Source organism: Amblyomma americanum, chromosome 9 (genome assembly GCF_052857255.1).
Source record: "Amblyomma americanum isolate KBUSLIRL-KWMA chromosome 9, ASM5285725v1, whole genome shotgun sequence".
Taxonomy (NCBI): Eukaryota; Metazoa; Arthropoda; class Arachnida; order Ixodida; family Ixodidae; genus Amblyomma; species Amblyomma americanum.
Window position 1 is genome coordinate 98579822 of NC_135505.1, and position 20208 is coordinate 98600029.

General features: G+C 45.9%; 1 protein-coding gene across 1 annotated transcript in view; it reads left to right on the forward strand.

Annotated features, from left to right (window-relative positions):
• Positions 1-12279, forward strand: part of LOC144103843 (G1/S-specific cyclin-D2-like) — a 53098-nt gene extending 40819 nt beyond the window's left edge. The window contains exons 4-5 of the mRNA XM_077636544.1: positions 7345-7490; positions 8595-12279. Of these exons, the coding sequence (XP_077492670.1) occupies positions 7345-7490; positions 8595-8807 (359 nt within the window). The 3' untranslated portion in view covers positions 8808-12279. The remainder of the gene's footprint in view (positions 1-7344; positions 7491-8594) is intronic.
• Positions 12280-20208: the final 7929 nt, after the last annotated feature.

Genomic DNA, 20208 nt, shown 5'->3' on the forward strand with positions numbered 1-20208 from the left:
GAATGTGGCATTTGGAATGCGTAGCAGTGTCGACGAACCCCGGCGTCGATGGAAAACGGTCCGCGACCGACACCTAAGCCACGTCCTTATGCAAGACGGTGCCGAAAAGAAAGCAGGACGCGGCGCGCGACAACCTAGAATGAAACGAAGGCTTTGAGAGGAGGTGGGAGGGAGGAAGGGCGCAGCTTACAAATGGAGAATGCCAAGCTACGTCAGAAAAAAGAACTCCGGGAACATACCGGCCATAGTTTCCCATGAACTGACCCTTCCTTTGGCGTCGACGCCTGGCTTCTTGGACCGCGCGTTCTCTGAATCGCAGCACCCAGCCGGCAGGCAGTAGCAACGAGCAGAGGGCCGAATTCAATGGTGAAAGGACAGACCGACCCGGTGGAATGCCAGAACGCGCAAGAGGGATTTGCGAGATATCCCCATTGTGGCTCGCTTTGTTATTGTTAAAAGACCGACCGGGCTCCGTGCTCCCGCATCGTAGTCGCATTCGGCCTGACTCGGTCCCGGCTTGGCTTGGCTCGGGTCTGGCACCTTGCGCACGCATCGCGGGCTTGGGGGAGAAGGCGCGAACAATGCCTACGCGTCGTGCCGGGCGCGCGCTTTCATTTGTTCCAGGGCTTCCTCCCGTTTGCGTTTTTATTTGCCCGTTTGGTGAAGGGTTTCAACTGCGCCTCCCAGGCCGCATTGAGCAAAACGATATGTCAGGCTTAGCCGAGCGCGCGAAACACTTGCATTCGTACGAGCTGCTGCTTATTCTTTCTTTCCTCTTCGTTCACATTTTTTGTTCGTTTCTGCCGCTTTGCGCTGGCCCGCGAGGCGCCTGGAAATCAAAAGGCCCGCGCCTCTTTGAAACACAGAACCTTCTTTTTTGCGAAGTGCACGCTGGGTGCGCGTTGTTGGGAAGTGGAAAGGGGCTGCGTTCGGTGCGCTGTAAGCCGGCCGGCATCTTGAATTTCGTATCGGCCGTTGTTACTTATGCGGTTGCTCCTCGGCTGCGTCTCGAGGGAGTTGGGATCCCTTCGAGGGAGCGGGTGAGATGGACAGGCGAGTTTGAAAGAAACGGAGGAATTGTTTAGCTGAGACAGATGCGGCATTCGGAACAGAAGACGCTGCCTGTGCGATATTCTTTTTCCTTTCCGGTCTTCGGTATCAGTTGTTGGGTGCGCGAAAGAAAGGAAAAGGCGCAGATGCTGTGGAGTCCGGTGTGGTGGCACATGGGCCTGCAGGGAAACGTTGCACGCAAAAAATCGCGCGCGCCTTCTCATTTCTCTTTTTGTTTATTTTTCTGTGCGAAAACTGGGCAGTTCTCGCATAATGACCAACGTGTGCAGGAGTTTCCGGTTGTGGCGTGTACAAGAAGACCAAAGCAGGAGCTGGTCTTGTCACCAGCATTCTTACTGTCGCCGAAAACGTATCGACGGAGAATTAGTTGCTTTCGCTATGAGTTGCGTAATGCACCAACTGTTTTGCCCGCTTTGGTTAATCGTGAGATTTCGTTGAGGTGTGGAACGCTCGGAGCTGATATCCATTAAAGCTGTACAGGGTCGGTCAAAAGTTCCCAGGCCACAGGGTCTGCTTTGAGCAGTATAGACAGGCAGTTACGACAGCCGCGAAGCTCATAGTATCTGTAGAGGGCAAAAGAAGCATCGTTCTAACCTCTTACAACCTTGGTGGCATCTTAAGTGCCAACATATACAGAAGAAAAGCAGACCCTGCGGCCTGGGAACTTTTGGCCAACCCTGCACGTACTTGACAAAATGCGCGGACAGTGGATAACCGGCGCTCAGTAGGGGTTACTGTGGCGGTTAGTAGCAATATAATCAGTTTGCATTCGCAGTTTTCATTTCATGGCACCGGAAAAAAATGCAAAGAAGATTAGTTCCTAAGGAGCCTGTCCTCATTGAAGACCACACGTGAAGCCGATTGGATAAGGACTGCAGCTGGTTCGCCGCGATGGCTCAGTGGATAGAGAGTATACTGGCTGCTGAACCGGAAGGTCGCGGGCTCGGATGCCGGTCGCTGCGGCCGCATTACGACTGAGGCGAAATTCATACGACGCCCGAGCGATGTGCGAAACCAGTTTGCATTTAAGGACCCCATGTGGTTTAAATTAGCCCAGAGCCCCCCACCATGGCGTCGCTCGTATCTCGCGTGCAGCTGTGGAACTTTAAACCCCACGCACCGCCAGTTATTAAACTTTTCATTTTGTCTTCCATTTCATCATGAGCAATTATTATTATTATGGTTTCTCACTAATTTCTGCCTTAATTAATAAATAACCGTTAAAGCCGGGACCGGGTCTCACAAGTGATTCTCGGTCCCGCCCTGCGGCGTTTCAAGCGTGTAAGTTGCGCCGTTCCAGCAACACTTAGCGCCCTAAATTGTGCAGGCCTGGTGGTCTCCTTTGGGGCTGAAAGAGTTATTATTCACTTAAACGCTGCGTCGTAGATCATCGCTCTGTGGTCATTACGAATCGACGACCTCAGTAACACAGAAGTAAAAAAAAAACAACAGAAAAGACGGGACCGTATAATGGACGTCGATCTCTCCCTGGTCGGCCTGTGGCCGGCGCGGAGTTAACGAGAGATCCTGCATTAGTGCGGCCGGAGCAGGGGTGGTGAGCTGTACGGGTGGGGTAGCGTGGCAGAGGGGAAAAAAACACAGATGCGAGTCGGATACACGTTTGCGATTGCCGTGGTTGCGTGATTGCTGCGCCGGAGGCTTCGCGACAGATGGCGCGCTCTTTTGTGGAGCTCGCTTTCCACTCTCCCATCCCCTTTTTCTTTCTCTCTTCTTTCTATGGTATTCGGTCTTTCACTCCAGCGGCCAGCGTCCGGCCACCGGTACCCTTCGGGGTGGAGGGTGTCCAGCTTTTACGCAGCCGCGCAGAATAGGTGAAGACTAAACAGAAGGAAGGAAAAATAGTTCAGTGGCTACGCCCGGCAATTCGCTGCTGGCGTGGCTTCATCCATTGGAAAGGGCTGTTCTTCGGCTCCGCGGAAGTTCCGCTGACTCATTTTTTCGCGTTTCATCGTCGATGGTCATTAGCCGACGCGGTTATGGTGTAGCCCCTGTGGAGTAGCGAGGATGGGGTGGAAGCCGTGAGCGGAGGCGGGCGTAATCCTGTGTTAACGGGATGAAGGTTGGGGTAATGCGTTTTCGAGCTGGTCGGGCGTAATCCTGTGTTAACGGGATGAAAGTTGGGGTAATGCGTTTTCGAGCTGGTCAGCGCACGGATTGCGGCGCGCGTGCTGCTTTGCGCGTGTTTAAATCTCGCCAGAAATGCACGGATTTTCTGGCTGTTCTGCTTGCTTTTACTCTATATCCATGCTTATTCGTGTGTCCTCCCCTGCATTCGGTGCTGTGTGTGTTGCTTCTCTCTATCTTGCAGCGTCTTTCGCGCCGTTTTCAGTCTTGATTCGGTGGTTTTCGTCCAGTTAAGGATATTGCATAGTCCGGGTACAAGTTAACCTTGCAGGGAGTACATCATCGGCCATGAAGTTCGGGCTTTCTAGAGTGAGAGAGAGAAAAAGGGAAAAGATTGATTGGCTGATTGCAATCGACGCCAATCGATCATGCTGGCAGTCGTGAGCAAAGCGATGAACGCCACTGATTCCAGTGCGGTAACCATGGAATTGAGCAAAATGTGAAGGTTGGGTTGTAAAACTGAACGCGTGCTTTGTTAATTGTGACTTCAATATTAATTCTGCCTTCTTCCTTCCTTCCTTCCTTCCTTCCTTCCTTCCTTCCTTCCTTCCTTCCTTCCTTCCTTCCTTCCTTCCTTCCTTCCTTCCTTCCTTCTTTATATCTTCCTTTTCTTCTTTCTTTCTTATATTATTGAATTCCATTTTTCATAATGGAGGTTCTCAAGTGAGCTGTCGAAATTATCCCGGGCTGTTGCCCTTTCACGTCTCTCATAGTTCATGTGCAGTTCTGGGACCCAGGCAACCCTTACCGTACTGTTGTCATTCACCCCCTTTTAGTTTTGTACTTAACGTTTGAATTGACCCTTTCGTCTTTCAATCGATGCATATACGGTACCGATGATCCTTGACCGTGCTAGAAACAGGCGCCGTCTTCGGTACTCAATTTGAAACGACGAGTCAAGTGGGAATCACAGGTCCGTCCAACGAAGCCGACGACCGGACGTGACGTCGCAACGCGTACACGCAACACGTGTCCGAGCCTCGCCGCGTCGTCGTTCGCCGGAGGCATCCAGCGTGCAAATCCAGCTGCCTCTCAGCAGCGCGTGTATGCCGCGACGCTAAACGCACGATGACGCTCCGCGTGGACCGACAGAGGAGGAGGGATATCCAGCGCTTCCGGAACATACGGCCGGAAACTTTAAAAATGGCGCCGGCTGCGTGGGACAACGTTGCGGCTTTCAGCTGCTCTCCCTCCGGCGTCGAGGCGAAACCAGGACAGGTGGTCGCGACGGGGACCTTTAAATGGGTGGGGCCGGCGCCGTTCTTTCTTCGATTCCCCCTTGCCCCCTCTCTTCGTCTCTTGTTCTGTATCTCTTTGCTCTTCTTTCTATCTTTACCTTCCCGGGAGAGGTGCTCCGTTCAAGGAGAAGGTTAGTCGGGGAGAAGAAAAAGGTCGGGACCCCCTGCCTCGCATTCGCGCACGTAGAACTGGTTGCTCGGTCGCCGCTTCGAGCTTGGCGGTGGTTGGAGGGGGAGAAAGAGCGAAGGTGTGCTTGGGTTGTTGGCGTTTTTGTTTCTCTTTTTTGCACTTCGGTGCCACCGTTTAAAGGGCGGCTGCGGGCAGGTATGCAGAGGCGTCGGTTGCTGTCTCGGAGGCGAAAAAAGATGGTGGTACGACGGGGGGCGCTGAAGATGCCGGCCTCCTTTTGCTTGTGTGGGCTGGCGTGATTCTTCGGCGCGCGTGTATTGAAAACACCGAGATTGCAGCGTTTCAGTCGGTGAAATTTGTCGCGCATTACTTTTTGTTTTGTCCCTATTGCACGCGTGCTGCATTTTGTACTGACTGCGGCTGCTGACAGCAAGTCGACGGATTGCTTCTATGAAAGATATGTTCCACTTTGTGTTGTCCACGCAGAAACCGCGAGCACCGGTCTTCTTCGGCACGAGAGGACATGCTCGCTTTGTTGTTTGCACTAATCAGAAGTGGAGATTGGTTTTTCATTTTTGTTTTTTGAAGAAAGGAAACAGCGCAGTAATTGTCTCACATCTCAGTGGACACTGGAACGACGGAGGTCAATTCCCGTTTGGTTAATTCGCATTTCAACGGCGATGTGCAAAGTTTCGTTTTGCTAATAAAGGACAGTTAACGTGATTATATACCACAAGTTCCCATTAGCTTCACGCTTGCGATTTCTAGCAACGTTGGTATTGCTTTTCATGATGTTGATGCACTTGGGCGTTTTTTTTTCGTATTATTAATAGCGAGCGCGCTGGCATAAGCATTCCGCGCTGCTGGACCAAAAGCTACAGCGCATTACGCGTCACAACCGAGGAATTCGGGTGTGTAGGGTCACGTGACTTCTCGTAAGCAGCGGCTTCCGTTCCCCCTCCAGGTCCCGTCTGTCTGGTTCGACCCGCTCTCAAAGAGAGCTCCCCGCGACCAAGAAAAGGTTGCGTTCGCGGAAAACCTTTTCTCAAATAGGCGCTCCCCTGACCCAACCCTCCTCAAGGAGGGCGAGACTTGGAAACAAGCAGAAAAAGAAACGGGAGATCAGAAATAAATTCTCTCGAAAGCTTTTTTATTTTTTGGATGTCCGCGAGCTTTGGGGAAACTTGTTTCTACTTTTGCATTTTTGTTCACGCTGAAGTTTGTTTCTAAACCAGAGGAAACTTCTTTGAAGGACAGTTCGTTTAATGTAAACTTCTGGCCACTTTATACATACAACTGTTCGGTGTCAGTCGCATGGAATGAAAGAGGTCCGCCGCTTTGTGCGGCAGTTTAGGATGTGTGCCAGGTTCTGTAAAGCCCATCTTTCAGAATGTATTGCAGTTTCTGTGTGCGGCCGCCGTCTGTGCTTCGTTTTGATGGTTGCAGTGTCCAAGCCGTTCGTGCCTGTCATTACTCGACACAGCGCCTTCGCTTTTACGTAACGCCGGATTGCGGCACTGTTTTTATATTATAAGCGGTTATCCAGTTAATGTGTCTATACCCTTCTTTACCGCTGCCTTTTTATACTGCGAGTTACCTGAACTCTTTTTGTTATTCCACCGGCGTCTCCTGTGTGCTTTGCTTTCTGGATGCCAGGGCATACTGTTCCGCCGAACTGGCTACGAAAAAAAAAATAAGCCCGGAGGGGGAGGGGGTGGGGCCACTGGGAGAAAAAAAAAGAAACAGGAAAGAAAGAAAAAGTACAAGCAAGCGCGTGCGTCTGTGGCTGCTTCTCGCATCGATATTTATACTGTTGGTCTGCCCGACGGCGACTTGGGCGGACGACCGGAAGTACACTTCCTTCCTCTTCTCAGCCGCTCTCTGCACTTCCTCTTTTTGTTCACTGGTGTTCCTGCTCCTCCTTGGGGGTGTCGGCCTCCTTTGACTAACTTCATTCAAACGAAAGGCCGGGATGCGTTTTTTTCAAGGGCTCCCCCTAACGGAAGACCTTTAAACCGCTCAGGAATGTCGAAACGTAATCCCCCCCCCCCCGCGATCCAACCCCCCTCGCTTCCTTTCCTGGGGCTGATGTCCTGTTTTGCACGTTGACCGCTGGCGTCTTTCTCAGGAAGGTCATTGACGACTTATGAGTTGTCGCTGCCGTTTTTATAGCTAAACTGCGGAGAAACTTCTATTATCTAGAGAAGAGATTATAGAGTCATGCTTATTTGCATCATGGCATGTTCTTTAATGCAATGAAAAATTAAGGATGCATACTTAAAATATACCACGGCACAAACGACGTTGCCGTTGATGCTTGGGATGTTACCAGCCTGCTAGTTGTAGGTCGCAATTCGGCGCTGCGCATCCGCATCTCGGTTTTTGGGTGGCATTTGTGAACGGTGTTATGTTTGGAATGGTATGCTGATGGTTGGATAGCAGAGTGATTATCACGGAAGGGTGAATGCGGACTGCTGATCAGTGCCAGGCGGGGAGATGAGATTAAAGAATTTGCTGGGACATGTTGGTCCTGGAGTGGATCAGACAAGGCTAATTAGAGATATGTGCGAGAGGCTGTCGTCGTCCGGTAGCGGACGTAGCCGGGCCAATGGCGATGGTGGCGGTGATGTGCATGGACGGACGTCGAAAAAGTCAGTCTTGCTTTGTGGGGATGTACGCCTGGCTATGGTGCTACTGCAAATTCTTCTCAAAGTGCAATTTAATCTCAATTTGTATCGTTTTTTCTTGTCTTTTTCACAGAATACAACTTCGTCACCTATAGCCCCGCCCTCCTGGCCACTTCCAGCGTTGCCGCCGCCGTCCACGGACTCAGCGGGCCGTTGCACACAACGAGTGCGCAGGACCAGCTGCTCTCCTCACTCGAGAGGATCACCAACGTCAGGACGGTGAGTGCGCCACGTCTGGCACTGTCAGTCTGACCTGTGGGACACTACATTCCAGGTGTTCTATGTCAAGTACAGTATTGGTGTGAGTACTGCAAGGTTGATGCAGTGAAAAAATTATGCAAAAATAGAACGTCATTTCAATCAAAGAGTGAAGGGCTTGAGGTGAAAAGCTTCTACCAAGCAGCTTGAAGGCATTTTAAGTGGTGTTGACAACTTGGCAAACAGGGTTCAGTTATTTACACATGTCTTTTGGAAATAGCACAGTGCAGACAACCCAACTTGTAATCCTCAGTCATTTATATTGATCTTTACTGTAAGCCCTAACCATCTTTTGGTGATCATATCTCAAGGAAATGAAAAAAAAAAATTTGAGGCTAAGCGCGTTTTACTTGAGAATTCCCCGTGCAGGCAGAGCTGGAGCGGGTGTGTCATAGAGCGAGATAAAAACAGGAAAAACTGTAGTGCATAGAATGTGACATAATGTGGTCATTTTTAGAGGTCCAGAATATTGTACATATCCTACAAGAGAACGACCACTGCTATCACATGGGCTCGGTCATGTCAAAAGCGCTAGGTACATATAGTGTTTTCACTCCCTAAGCAGTGCCATCATGCAGATCAGCCAATGTTGTGAGGCACTCAATGTCTTTCTCGCGTTAGGCCTAACATGGATGATTGTATGACGCTCTCGCAGTATACTTCCAGTGTGATGATTCGTATCATTTCAGAATTCAAACTGTGATCACGTTACACTCTTTCTATGTGTTTCCCATAGGTCTTATAGAAAGCATTGCAGAGGGAGGGACATACAACAATAAAGTGTTCTAACGTTTACAAAATGTGCACATCCTTAACATAGCTGTTTTTGTAGCTTATTCTTGGTTGTGTTTTGTGAACATAAAAGAAGGGGCTTATAAATGCTCCGGATTTAAACAGTAAAAATTTTCCAAGCTAGCCATGTGTCCTTTAATGAATCTTCTTCACTTTGTTGAGACCTTAGTTTCCAACTTTGTATTTCAATGAGGAAACTCTATATCTTTCCAACGTGATTGTTTTGCAGCCTAATTGCCATTTTTGTGCCTGTTTTCTCTATATACCCAACAGACTGAAATCCGGCGCTGCGTCCTGGAAATTGAAACCCTGATGGCGTCCAGTGTGGCTGCCTTTCAGCAGCAAGCCCTCTGTAAGAGTATCACCTCAGTGACACCTTATACGACCAGCAAAAGCAACGCCCTGGTGCCACCCCCCATTGTTGAGCCCTCCTCACCCTCCAGTCAACCGAACACTCCGACAGATGTTCAAGACATCAACTTCTAGTTCTAGAAGATAGTCTCTCTGCCCGGTTAGTTTGTTGTACACAGACCGTTTGTTTGTCCATGTTTTCCCTGTTGTCAGTGTTATGTCCTTTGTTACAAATGTGTTTTTGACGCGGTGCAGCATTGCACCTAACTCTACAGTGTCTTTCCAAGTGCTTCTGTTGCACGAGTACTTTGTGCACACTGTGGTCCATTGGCTTCCCTATGGGAAACTTTTCTGAAAAAATGAAAACATTATTTCCTGCTGCAGCCCATTTCTCGACTGGAAGTACTATACTTTCTGGCTAACAAACCTACTTGGTTTATAAATGCACAGAAATGTTGTGAATTTTATTGATTACACTGTTAATTTTCTTACGCTGTATCTACCCTCAAAATTAAGATTTCTTTTTGGAAAAAATTGGGTGCTCATGCGAGTAACTATAGTGACCCAATGTTTAGTTTTACATCTGGTTATTGCAACTTAAAGCATGGTGGGCATTCGAGTGTTGTGTGCCCTGGACATCTGCACTATTTGCATTTACGAGCCATGCTATATTCAGCTTAGCTGCACAGTCCACAGGGTTCCATGGTTCTTCTTTTCTTTGTGAAGCGTATTTGTTTTGTGTTGCTTGTCTCCTTGTTTGACAATGGTGAGTTGGAGGCTGTTGTATTTGCATTGTCTTGCTCCAGCATGCACTCCACTTGCCCGCAAGCATTCATCTTTTGCGCAAAGTTTGCCTGGTGAAAAACAGTATTTTTGTATACATATATATAATATAAGTTTTAATTCCAATATATTTGTATGGTCGCATTTGACGCTGCTCAGCATTATGTTTTTCTGAGCTAGAGTTTTCAATTTGGTGAGTGTTTCAACTGAAAAACAGAAAAAAAAAGTGGGCAGTGAGGTATTTAAAATGCATTCAAGCTCGAAACGTGTAAAGCAACCGTTTGTTTTGTGTGATGTGTGTAGGTTTTCAGTTCTGGTGCATGTATATGCACGTGTGGTTGTAATATGTTACCTGGCAAAACCAAAACCAAAGTGACACCTGTGACCCAGGCTCCGCATAATCAGAGTCAGTAGATAACGAAACGCAACTAAGTTATTGATGTTTATCCATATTACACAACGCTTACTGACTAGTCCATGTTTTTTTTCTCTCTTTGAAGCAGTTTGTAGTTTGTACTTTTACCGCAAAGAGGAAAAAGAATTATTCCTTCCCTGGAAATCAGGGGTTTTATATCTGATCTCAAGGAAGTACAGAGAACAATATTTTCTCACCCCCTTTTTGGACAACTTTGGGTATGAGATTTTATGTAATTACCAAATGTTCTCGAAAAACGTGATGTATTTGACAGTCTGTAATTTACCCTTAAAACCGGTGCTGTAGAGTATTGTCCCGCTATTCTAAGAGAAGTCATATAACTGACAAGGAAATAGTCCCATATCGAAACATTCCATCCAACAGATCACAGTGTAATGCAGACTTTGATACAGTTCATATCTGTATATACAAATATATTTATTGTAGACTACTCTCTACATGAAGACCATCTGCCAGGTCACTAAGCTTTTACTGAAACTTTGGCCTAATATATATTGTTCGTGATCTGTTTGTTTATGTGCTGTAACTTCTTTGAAGCGTTTTGTGTTTTATAAGCCATACTGTAATTTATTGAGTTAGCACTGCACCAAGAGTATAAATGGTTCAGGTGTGTCTAGTCCCCATCCAAACCAACTTTTATGCATCACACAAATTTCGTGTATGTATATATATATATACTGAGCACACACAGAGAAAAACTAAAAGAACACCCCATAGCTTTTCTTTTTTGCCAGTAGAGTGGCACCCCAGTGACGCACCTTGACTTGTACATAAATCACCAACCTGTGCTTATCACCTCATGAACACATTTTTTTTTCAGTATTTTGCCACTTTATCTTAGACCAGAGTTGTTTTCATCCATCACGCAACCTTTGCGTGATAACACAAGTGTACTCAGGCTTATAGAATCAAGCATTATAAAGCTTGACTTCCTTGCTTTGCAGAACAGAGTCTAAAAAGTCTCGTCTGCAGGCCGACCAGCTGTCTTCCAATGTCCTCCTTTCATTAAGTAAAATGAGAGTTGGCCTATCTATCTCCATTGAGGTATTCTTTTTGCCACTAAGATGCCCTAACCACTGGTGTGTAGTTTAGAGTGTGTGGTCTTATTCAAATAAAACAGTTTGCTAAGCTAGTTTCACATAATATAAGTTAGTGATAGGATGTATTGGCCTGTGGTGATGGCCTGGACACTGCCTGATCACTCATTTTGTGAATTTGGCCGCAAAAATTTCTAGCATGCGCATTTTAACATTCTTTGTGGCATACCTAGTTCAGGGTTGATTCGCTGCTGTGTTTACAAGGAAAAAAGCAAAAAGAGACATAAGCAGAGCAGAGTGTTTTGTGAGATTTTTCTTCTGGACCATGAACATTGCATACTCGTTTTGCCGACACATTTATGACCTTTCAATGGTCATTTGTTTATCTTATCGTTATCACCTACACATTACTCGTCTGTGATGAACCATGATTTCCTTTTTTTCTGTGAAGTTGTGTAAGTCATACATATCTGCACAAGTTGTGCCGTGTTCTGGGCATTTCACTTCTTACTAAATGTTCAAAGTTTGTTCCATTGTTGCATCAACAAAAACTTCTTGTACAACCCACCATTGTTCTCTTCCATGTGGTTTGAAGCTGTTCTTAACCATCGAGTTGATGCCTTGTTCAGAAAGCGACAATGTGTTACTGTTTCATTGTACTTTTGTCGTCGTGCTTTATATGTAGCGTTACGAATGACATTCCATTGACAGCCCACTGCCAAAGACTCCTTAAGGCATTTCCCTTTCATGTGCCGGCTTGCTGTTATATGCCCGGAAGCCGTTTTTATCTGTATTGTATACAACAATGCAAAAAGTACCACGGGTGTTCACAATTTTTATGCTTTTTCAAGTTCATTGTTTCGGACAGTTAAGAATTTTCAACATTGTTGTCTCCTTTACTATGAATCTAGTGCCTGGACCAAGCTTAGGCTCACGACTTAACTTGCTCAGTGGTTTAAATAAAACAAACTAAACTTAGCCTTCCAATTTTTACTATGCAGGTCATAAGTGCCGTTTTTCCAGACAGCTTTTAGGGCTGCGAGCTTCTTATAACCCATTAAAGTTTGGTCTGGCCCATTAGATCTTTGCCATTTACACATGCTTGTTTGGTTTGCACAGTATCTCTTGTACTGTACATACACTAGTGTTTTCTTGCCCTGCATTGGGTTATCAGCGGGAAAACCAGTCCGACATACATGAAGTAAAAAAAAAAAGACTGGAGTTTCAATGTTTAACACGTTTCTTCTTTGTATTTTCTTGCCTTTTTTTATTTTTCTCTGCAAATGCGCAGGTTGGACAGTTTCATGTTCGTTTTTGAAGTGGAAATTATTATAATAAAAAGTTTCTATTGAACTGTGTGTGTTTCTGTGAAACATCTCTGCATCTTTGTCATGACTTATTGGAGTCGAATGTCGCTCTGCCCAAAGAGGGCGTGCGCTATGCATGTGGAACGAATTGGGAGTAATCTGCGCTTTCCACCCTCTTTGTGCCAAGAATTTACAGTGATAACCTCACGAGCTTCTCTCTATAGAAGAAAGGTAGTCATTGCTCACCGTGCTGTGACTGTCTCGTCCAGTTGTTTTACTATACATGAAGCCATGTACCAAAATTTGGTACTGTAATTGGCCATAGCTTGGAGCTAGTTGTGGCATCTTTTCTGGTTTCAGATAAACTGCTCAATATAGCAGCACCGGAAATTTTTCGAGGTTACCATAGTCTAATGAAAATGACTACAGGTTTTTCTCTCGTTCCTGGTTACTTCCACCAACTTTGTGAGCCATGTGGCACTTTTATTCGGGCACAAATCGATTTTAAAGGTCACTATTCCCATGACCTTTGTCAAGGTGATCTCTACAGGCAACACTTTAGTTTTTGATGTCGGAAATGTTATCCGTAGTCAATATTCGCTCCTTGCTTCAGTATCTAAATTTTGAGTCTTCTGTTAGGTTTTCTCAGGCATGCCATGAATGGACTAATCGTTTTCGGCCTCTACTCTAGCCGATCGACACGTAGTTTTCTTTTTCGAGAACATATGTGACATCGTCACTGTGTCTCATGAAGCATAGTTCCGGCCACAGACTCAGTCTGAGTTTGCTGTTTTGGCAGTTTTAAAAATTTGAACAGCAGTTTGTTGTGGAGGAAATAAAGACTTAAGAAGTTACCATGAACTCAAAATGTTCGAAAAACCCGTGAATTTGCCCTTTGAGGCTACTCTAAAAGTTGGCAAGCTGATTAAACCTGGACAAGAGGTTTTTGTTCGCGTGGCTGCCATCACGTTGCACATGGCTCTGAACATCCGAAATTACACCAGAAATTCTGAGTGTTTGGTACAAGCAATTACTTTGGTATTGCCATCTGAAGTATACAGTTAGAAGGTAATAACTACATTTAGTAATTAGATTTTTCAGCGCTGTAGCAGTAGGCCATCCTGTAAACCTGGTCGTGCTGCATCTCACAAACTGTAAAGTTCTGTGACAAATAAAAAGTGAAAGTATCCCCGTAGAGGTTCGTTTTGCCCTCTACTGCTGCCTGATAGATGGCGCTAGTTGATGTCGAGTCGGGTGGCAGCTAAGGATGTATTCCTAGGTGGCAGCGACTACCATACTTGGTTTTGAAGGGGACGCTCTTAGCTTCGATACATTTGAGGTAAGCTGGGCTTGCATAGTGGAAGGCAAGAGAGTTAACAGTTGAGTGCCCGCTTAAAACGCGGTCCATTCGTCTGTTAAAAGCTTACAAGTGGTCGCAATTAAGCCATATCTTGAATTTGGTTCCTAGTTTTGTAAGCGTGAGTAAAGTGAATGCATTTATCTCCAAAAGCAAGCAGTTAGAGAACTTATGTGCGACGCCGTACGTGACCATATGCGATTGGTGACTTCCGTGTTGCTTGTGACGTCACGGTGTTTTGGCGTAGTTGCATTTTTAACCCTCTCCACCGACGCAGTGAGCTACTATCTCGGTAAAATTGCTGGCTGGCCATATCACAACGAGGCAGGTCTAAAGCATGAGACGCCTGTAGTTCGTGAGCGTCCTGCAGGTGTCAGCGCTGAGTCATAATCAGGTACTACCCCACCAACACCGGTAGGCCCTGAAGGAAGCAAATCGTCGCTTGTGCAGACTGAAGATACTTGACGCTCAGCCAGCTCAGCTGTCTCTGTTTAGAGCGATGACAACAGCGCCACTTTGTTTCGCCAATCTAATCGTGCGGTCCCGCAATATCAATTGCTATTAACGGCATAGCGTTAATGGCTACTGTTGTGCAGAAAATCCGGCGCCGACGCGTTGTCGACGTTGTGAGCGAAAAAGTTGTATTAGTAAACTTTATTAATAGTGTTGTTTAAGCGGCCCTGCAGCGAAAAAGCGGTGTTTAAGCGAAAAAGCAGGTGGCCCTCTTACCACGTCACGTTACCTTGTGACGTCATCACAACCTGGCCACCGGAATGCAAGAAAACTGCTCACCATGGCAGGGGGCAGCAAGATTAATTATTGGTCGCGAGAGGTTGCTCGCGGGGAGCAACCAGCTGGGTCTCGCAAGTCCCACCGGTGGCTGTGTTTGATGGCTACGTGCTGGGGCGGTGATGAGTAACTAAACCGCTGCACCACTATGCCAGGAGTGGTACGGGTACTCCCCGCTATCTATGAAGGAAAAGTAGGGAATGACCATGCCTGCCAAGGGATATACGCAAAGAGGACCCCAGGCTGCTGAAGCGACCAATTAACGCTACCGCGTGATGCCCTTAATACGGAGCATTGGTGTCCCTTCAAGTTTCTACTATTATTATTCTTGGATGTCTTCACCAGGATATCGTCCAGTACAGATACCAGAATGTACTAGATTCTACCACAAATGTTCCGTACGTCTGCGTACTCCTTGAGAAACAAAAATTACGTGTTCTAACCGATCATGACCAACGGTTGTCATCTTCCTGAGCGGACGTCCGCTGGCGCGGGGACAATCTAGTGCAGGCCCAGCAATCGCGGTCTTACAAAAGTTTTTCTGACAGTCAAACTTCCAAGTACTGCAGTGCGCAAAAGGCGAACAAAAATTTTAAGCCTCCTTGTTCTCAATGAAGACGAACTTTGCAGAGACTGAAAAGAAAAATTTTGAACGTGCGCGGAGGTTCGTGGTCGTGACAGACGCTCAACACAAACTCTTTAGAATTGCAGTGATGCCATAGAGGCCTCTGCCGCTTCTTAATGATAATAATAATAATAATAATAATAATAATAATAATAATAATAATAATAATAATAATAATAATAATAATTGGTTTTGGGGGAAAGGAAGTGGCGCAGTATCTGTCTCATATATCGTTGGACACCTGAACCACGCCGTAAGGGAAGGGATAAAGGAGGGAGTGAAAGAAGAAAGGAAGAGAGAGGTGCCGTAGTGGAGGGCTCCGGAATAATTTCGACCACCTGGGGATCTGTAACGTGCACTGACATCGCACAGCACACGGGCGCCTTAGCGTTTTGCCTCCATCAAAACGGAGCCGCCCCGGTCGGGTTCGAACCCGGGAACTCCGGATTAGTAGCCGAGCGCCCTAACCACTGAGCCACCGCGGCGGGTGCCGCTGCTTGGCATTTGCACCAATGGGCTGTCTACGTCCGCGAGCTTTCAAGAGATGCACACGGTTTAACTTTCTCCCTTCGCTGCGCACAGCGGACACTTTTCTCATGTCCGGAATAGTCTGGAAGTCTGTGCCACTAGGGCGTTCCTCTTGCACCGAGCCGTTGGCAGCATTCGGCGATTTTACGAAGCACAAAACGGACCTGTGCGTATGCTAGCTTTACCCCTTCCCTTACGGCGCGGTTCAGGTGTCCAACGATATATGAGACAGATACTGCGCCATTTCCATTCCCCCAAAACCAATTATTATTATTATTATGCTAGCTCGTGTTTCAGTCGCTTTCAAGCAACTCCATCCAAGGGGGCTGTCTAGTGCTTCAAGTACAAGAGGAGCAGGGAGAAAGCGGCTGGCGTCCTGTTTTACATATCTTTTCATGCAAAGGGGACAAATCATGTTTCCAGGTGGTTGCTTGCAGAATTCATGGCACAGACCTGAAACAAGCGATCTCCACGCTCTGCCAATGTGCTCGTTATTGTTGTGTAGCCTTGGAGCTGATTGGCCAGCTCTGAACTGACTATATTGGTGTGAAGGCATTGACTGCCGTTTTTCGTCCAGCCTTTGTATAGTGCTAACGACTTTTTTATTTTTCCCTGCCTCGAGTTTCAGAAAACATGTTAATGACTCTTACTAAGAACCGCAGCGAAATTTTCGAAACCATCGACAGAGAACAAAATTATTGTTCCGACCATGACTGACAAAAACCTGCCTCGTATTCATGCAGTCCCTAGATTGTAGCGCGGGCAGTCTAGATTTCTTATGAATAGTGCAGAATGGTTTGAGTCCCCGTGACTTTAAGCACTGCTTTCAACGGCACATATATAGTTCGAGGCATAGCTTTGGTCGCTGTATTCCAAGAAAAAGGCCAGGAATGAGTTGAACAGTAAGTTAATTTCCAATACAAACAGCTTTTCGACAATTGGGTGCCGAAGCACGCAGTCCTGGTGTGAAAGAATTACGGATACGTAAGTTTTATTGTGTCTTCTTCCTTTCAGACGATGGACAAGACACTTGCAAACAAAAATCGCCACGCAGGATTCGCCTATGCCCAGCAAATAATTTGTAACTAAATTGCTTCTCGTAGGTTTTTTTTCTGCTCAGGTTTGAACAGCTGAATGGTGGATATGACTTCAAAGTTATTATCACGTGAGGAATACCAGACCCGCTATATTAAAGCTGTTTCTTCATTCGCTGTCATTCCTGCTTTTGACGCAGGCTGGCACTGTAGTTTTCATACCCAACCAAAAATTCTGGAAAACAAGGATTTTTTTTGTTGGAAACAGTTTATGAACGAAATTTTCTCATGTAATGAAAGATTCCAGTGTAACAGCCGATATATCCGGAGACCACCCGATGGCAGTCTTGCATTTTTTTATTTTGCTATAAACGCTTTTTGCTATCGCCAAAAGCGTTCCCCGTTGGCTTTCTACGGCAGTCTTAACTGTTTGATGCGCTCAATGGAAGCACATTAAAGGAAAGATTTTCTTACACATCAGAAACATTAACCTTTAATTACCTTCAATATTTCCATAAGAGTAGCTTAAAATTTTTCAATGTTAAAAATGTTTCGCTGAGAATGTTGGACATGAAGGATTAAAAAGGCAAGAGCGATTGTGTCACAAGTTTTTTGTTGTCTCATGAGACCCGAAGTCTACCTTTGCGTCATGCCCAGCGTTAGGCTGTTGAAAGCGAGACACTTAGTCCGAAGAAATTTTGCTTCAAATTTATTAGCAGGCATTGTCGAACTTCACGAGGTGTTCTGGTGCTCGGCCTGGTCCTCGGCTTCTCTGGAATCAAAGGCTTTGAGAAAATAGGCCTTTGAACCATACGTGTTTCGTACAACCCGAAACGCGTTTGCCATGACATTCTTTGGCCCTGTTATCCTTACGTCGTTAACTCAAATCATCTGCTCATTGCAAGGAAAAGCGGAATTTTAATTTCATAGTGATTTGGATTAACGCGTGTAACTACACCTTCGCTCTACATTTTGTCCAGTCGTCAATCTGCGGAAGCATGCACAGGCTTCCATGACCGGAAATCGAAGCAATGAAATGTAGTACCCATGCAAGGCACTGAACGTAACCTGTTGTGGTGATCCTTTTTAGAGATTTCACCCCTTTTTAAACTGGCGTTGTTGAGGTGTCCACTGAGGTGCGACAATTCTTTTTCTTTTTTCTCTTATGAAACATTTGCATTTTTTTCTCTTCCGTAGATCACAGTGTATGTACCACCAGAGACATAAACCGCGACTTGCAGCTCCATCAACGTAAGCATGATGGATCTTTTCTGCGCAATAAAAATGTATGTATGTATGTATGTATGTATGTATGTATGTATGTATGTATGTATGTATGTATGTATGTATGTACGTACGTACGTACGTACGTACGTATGTATGTATGTATGTATGTATGTATGTATGTATGTATGTATGTATGTATGTATGTATGTATGTATGTATGTATGTATGTATGTATGTATGTATGTATGTATGTATGTATGTATGTATGTAAACTTTAAGCTCGGCTGCCCTGGAAAGGCCGGATGGCTCGAAGAAGCCAGACGTGGCTGATCACCGTGCACCACAGCTCAAAACAAAGAAACGTACCTCTTGTGACGTCAGAGAAAAAAAAAACCACGCAACCACTCATTCCATCGCCGTGAAGCATGAACCGTGGGAACGTTCACGCTTCCACTGGCAAACAGCGCCGGGGCGAAGTTAATCAGAGCCACTCCGGTGCGTCACACTCATTAGACGCCACCTAGCGTCATCCACCGTCGCCCCTTGCCCTGGCGGCTCCCTCTGGCGGTGGTGACGTCACATGGGAAGACCGACTCCTGCGTCGACACGCTTCGCCGCTTTCCCGCGTGTGTGTTGTGAACGCGGAGTGTGTGTGTCTGTGTGTGCCGGGGGTTGTTAGCGAAGTGCTTCTTGATACGGGGATCAAGAAAAAAAGGTCGTTTCATTTTCTTAATTTCCCTTGCTCTCCTTGCAAAGACAGATGACGGCCTCGCAGGGGCAGGACGAATGTGCTCCGCTTTAGGGATCAGAGATTGATGATGGGTTGATTGATGAATGAATGGATGTCGGAGGTAATGAGAGATGGGATGTTGACGCGCTGTGGACTGCTTCGCTTTCTGCCTATGTCACTACGTGGTTTTTCGTTGTTGAGAGGAAACGTGAGTAATAATAATAATAATAATAATAATAATAATAATAATAATAATAATAATAATAATAATAATAATAATAATAATATCAGTTTTTATCAAAATTATTACGACAATTTATCATTTCAAGAAGCTCGGGAATTGTTACGTCGTAGGTAATGTTCGCATATGTGGCGATATCTGAATCGCCTATAAACAATAAATGTATTTCTCCTTTCTGTGTGATCTCTTGCCGTACCGTCAGCGTTGCAGGGCAATTTAGGAAGCGTTTCTCCTGTTATTAACAGCCTGTCAGCATTTTTCATTCTCTTTCAGGTGCTGCCATACAAGCCATCGTCAGGCTTTAACGACTATACCAGAAACATTTGTTTGTAATTATTGATCAGCGAATAAATATTTTTGTTGTGGTTCTTCTTTTTTGGTATACCTGCCAAAGGAGCACTGCGGGCTACATGTATTTATACGTACAATACTGTGGACCGTAACAAATCAAGGGGGGTGAAGAGGGTGGGGGGGGGGGCTGGAAAAAGTACTAATTGCAGGCAAAAACAATATGGTTTGGTTTATGGGGCTTAACGTCCGAAAGCGACTCAGGCTATGAGGGACGCCGTAGTGAAGGGCCCCGGAAATTTTGTCCACCTGGGTTTCTTTAACGTGAACTGAGATCGCACAGTACACGGGCCTCTTTAAACTTCGCCTCCATTTAAATTCAGCTGCCGCAGCCGGGATCGAACACGCGTCTTACGGGTCAGCAGCCGAGCTCCATAACCACTCAGCCACCGCGGCGGCTCAATAGGTACAACAATATGCGCAACAAATGCACACACAGCATAAGGCTGCGTCACTGGTGCACTCCACTAGGATAATCGAAGATAGATCCACTCCGGTATCGTTCGCGATAAAACATGTCCAACGTTCTTGTGCAAAAATTCTGAAAAGAAATTTGTAGACACGGGTACAAAATTATTGAAGACAAGGTACATTCATCCGATATATAGTTAAATCTTTCTTTTTTTAATGTTTCTATCGATAGCATCGAGCAATTAAGACGGCCGTAGAAAATCAACGGGAAAAGCTTTTGACGATAGCGACAAAGAATAATAGCGAAAAAATGCAAGCTTTCCGACGGGAGATCTCCGGATATATTGATTGTATTAGCGAAATATTGCAATATTAAAAAAATTGCGCTCTTAAACTCTTTCCCGTTCAAAAATGTCTTTGCCCAGAATAGTTAGGTTTGAGTAACATTTTAGTCACATCCATTGACGCGGATTAAGGGGTTAATGAGTCAGGCTAATGGTTCCTAATGTGGCACGTTACAGAAGGTGACAGTAATGGTGCAGGCCATGTTATCGTGTGTTATTAAATTTTATATTAAGGTCAAACCAAATCTCCCATGCGCGCGGATTCTAAGCACCCATCGGATTGAGACACGCAAAGTAATCATGATTGCGGACCAGGAGTTTGTCTTCTAAGTGCACCCC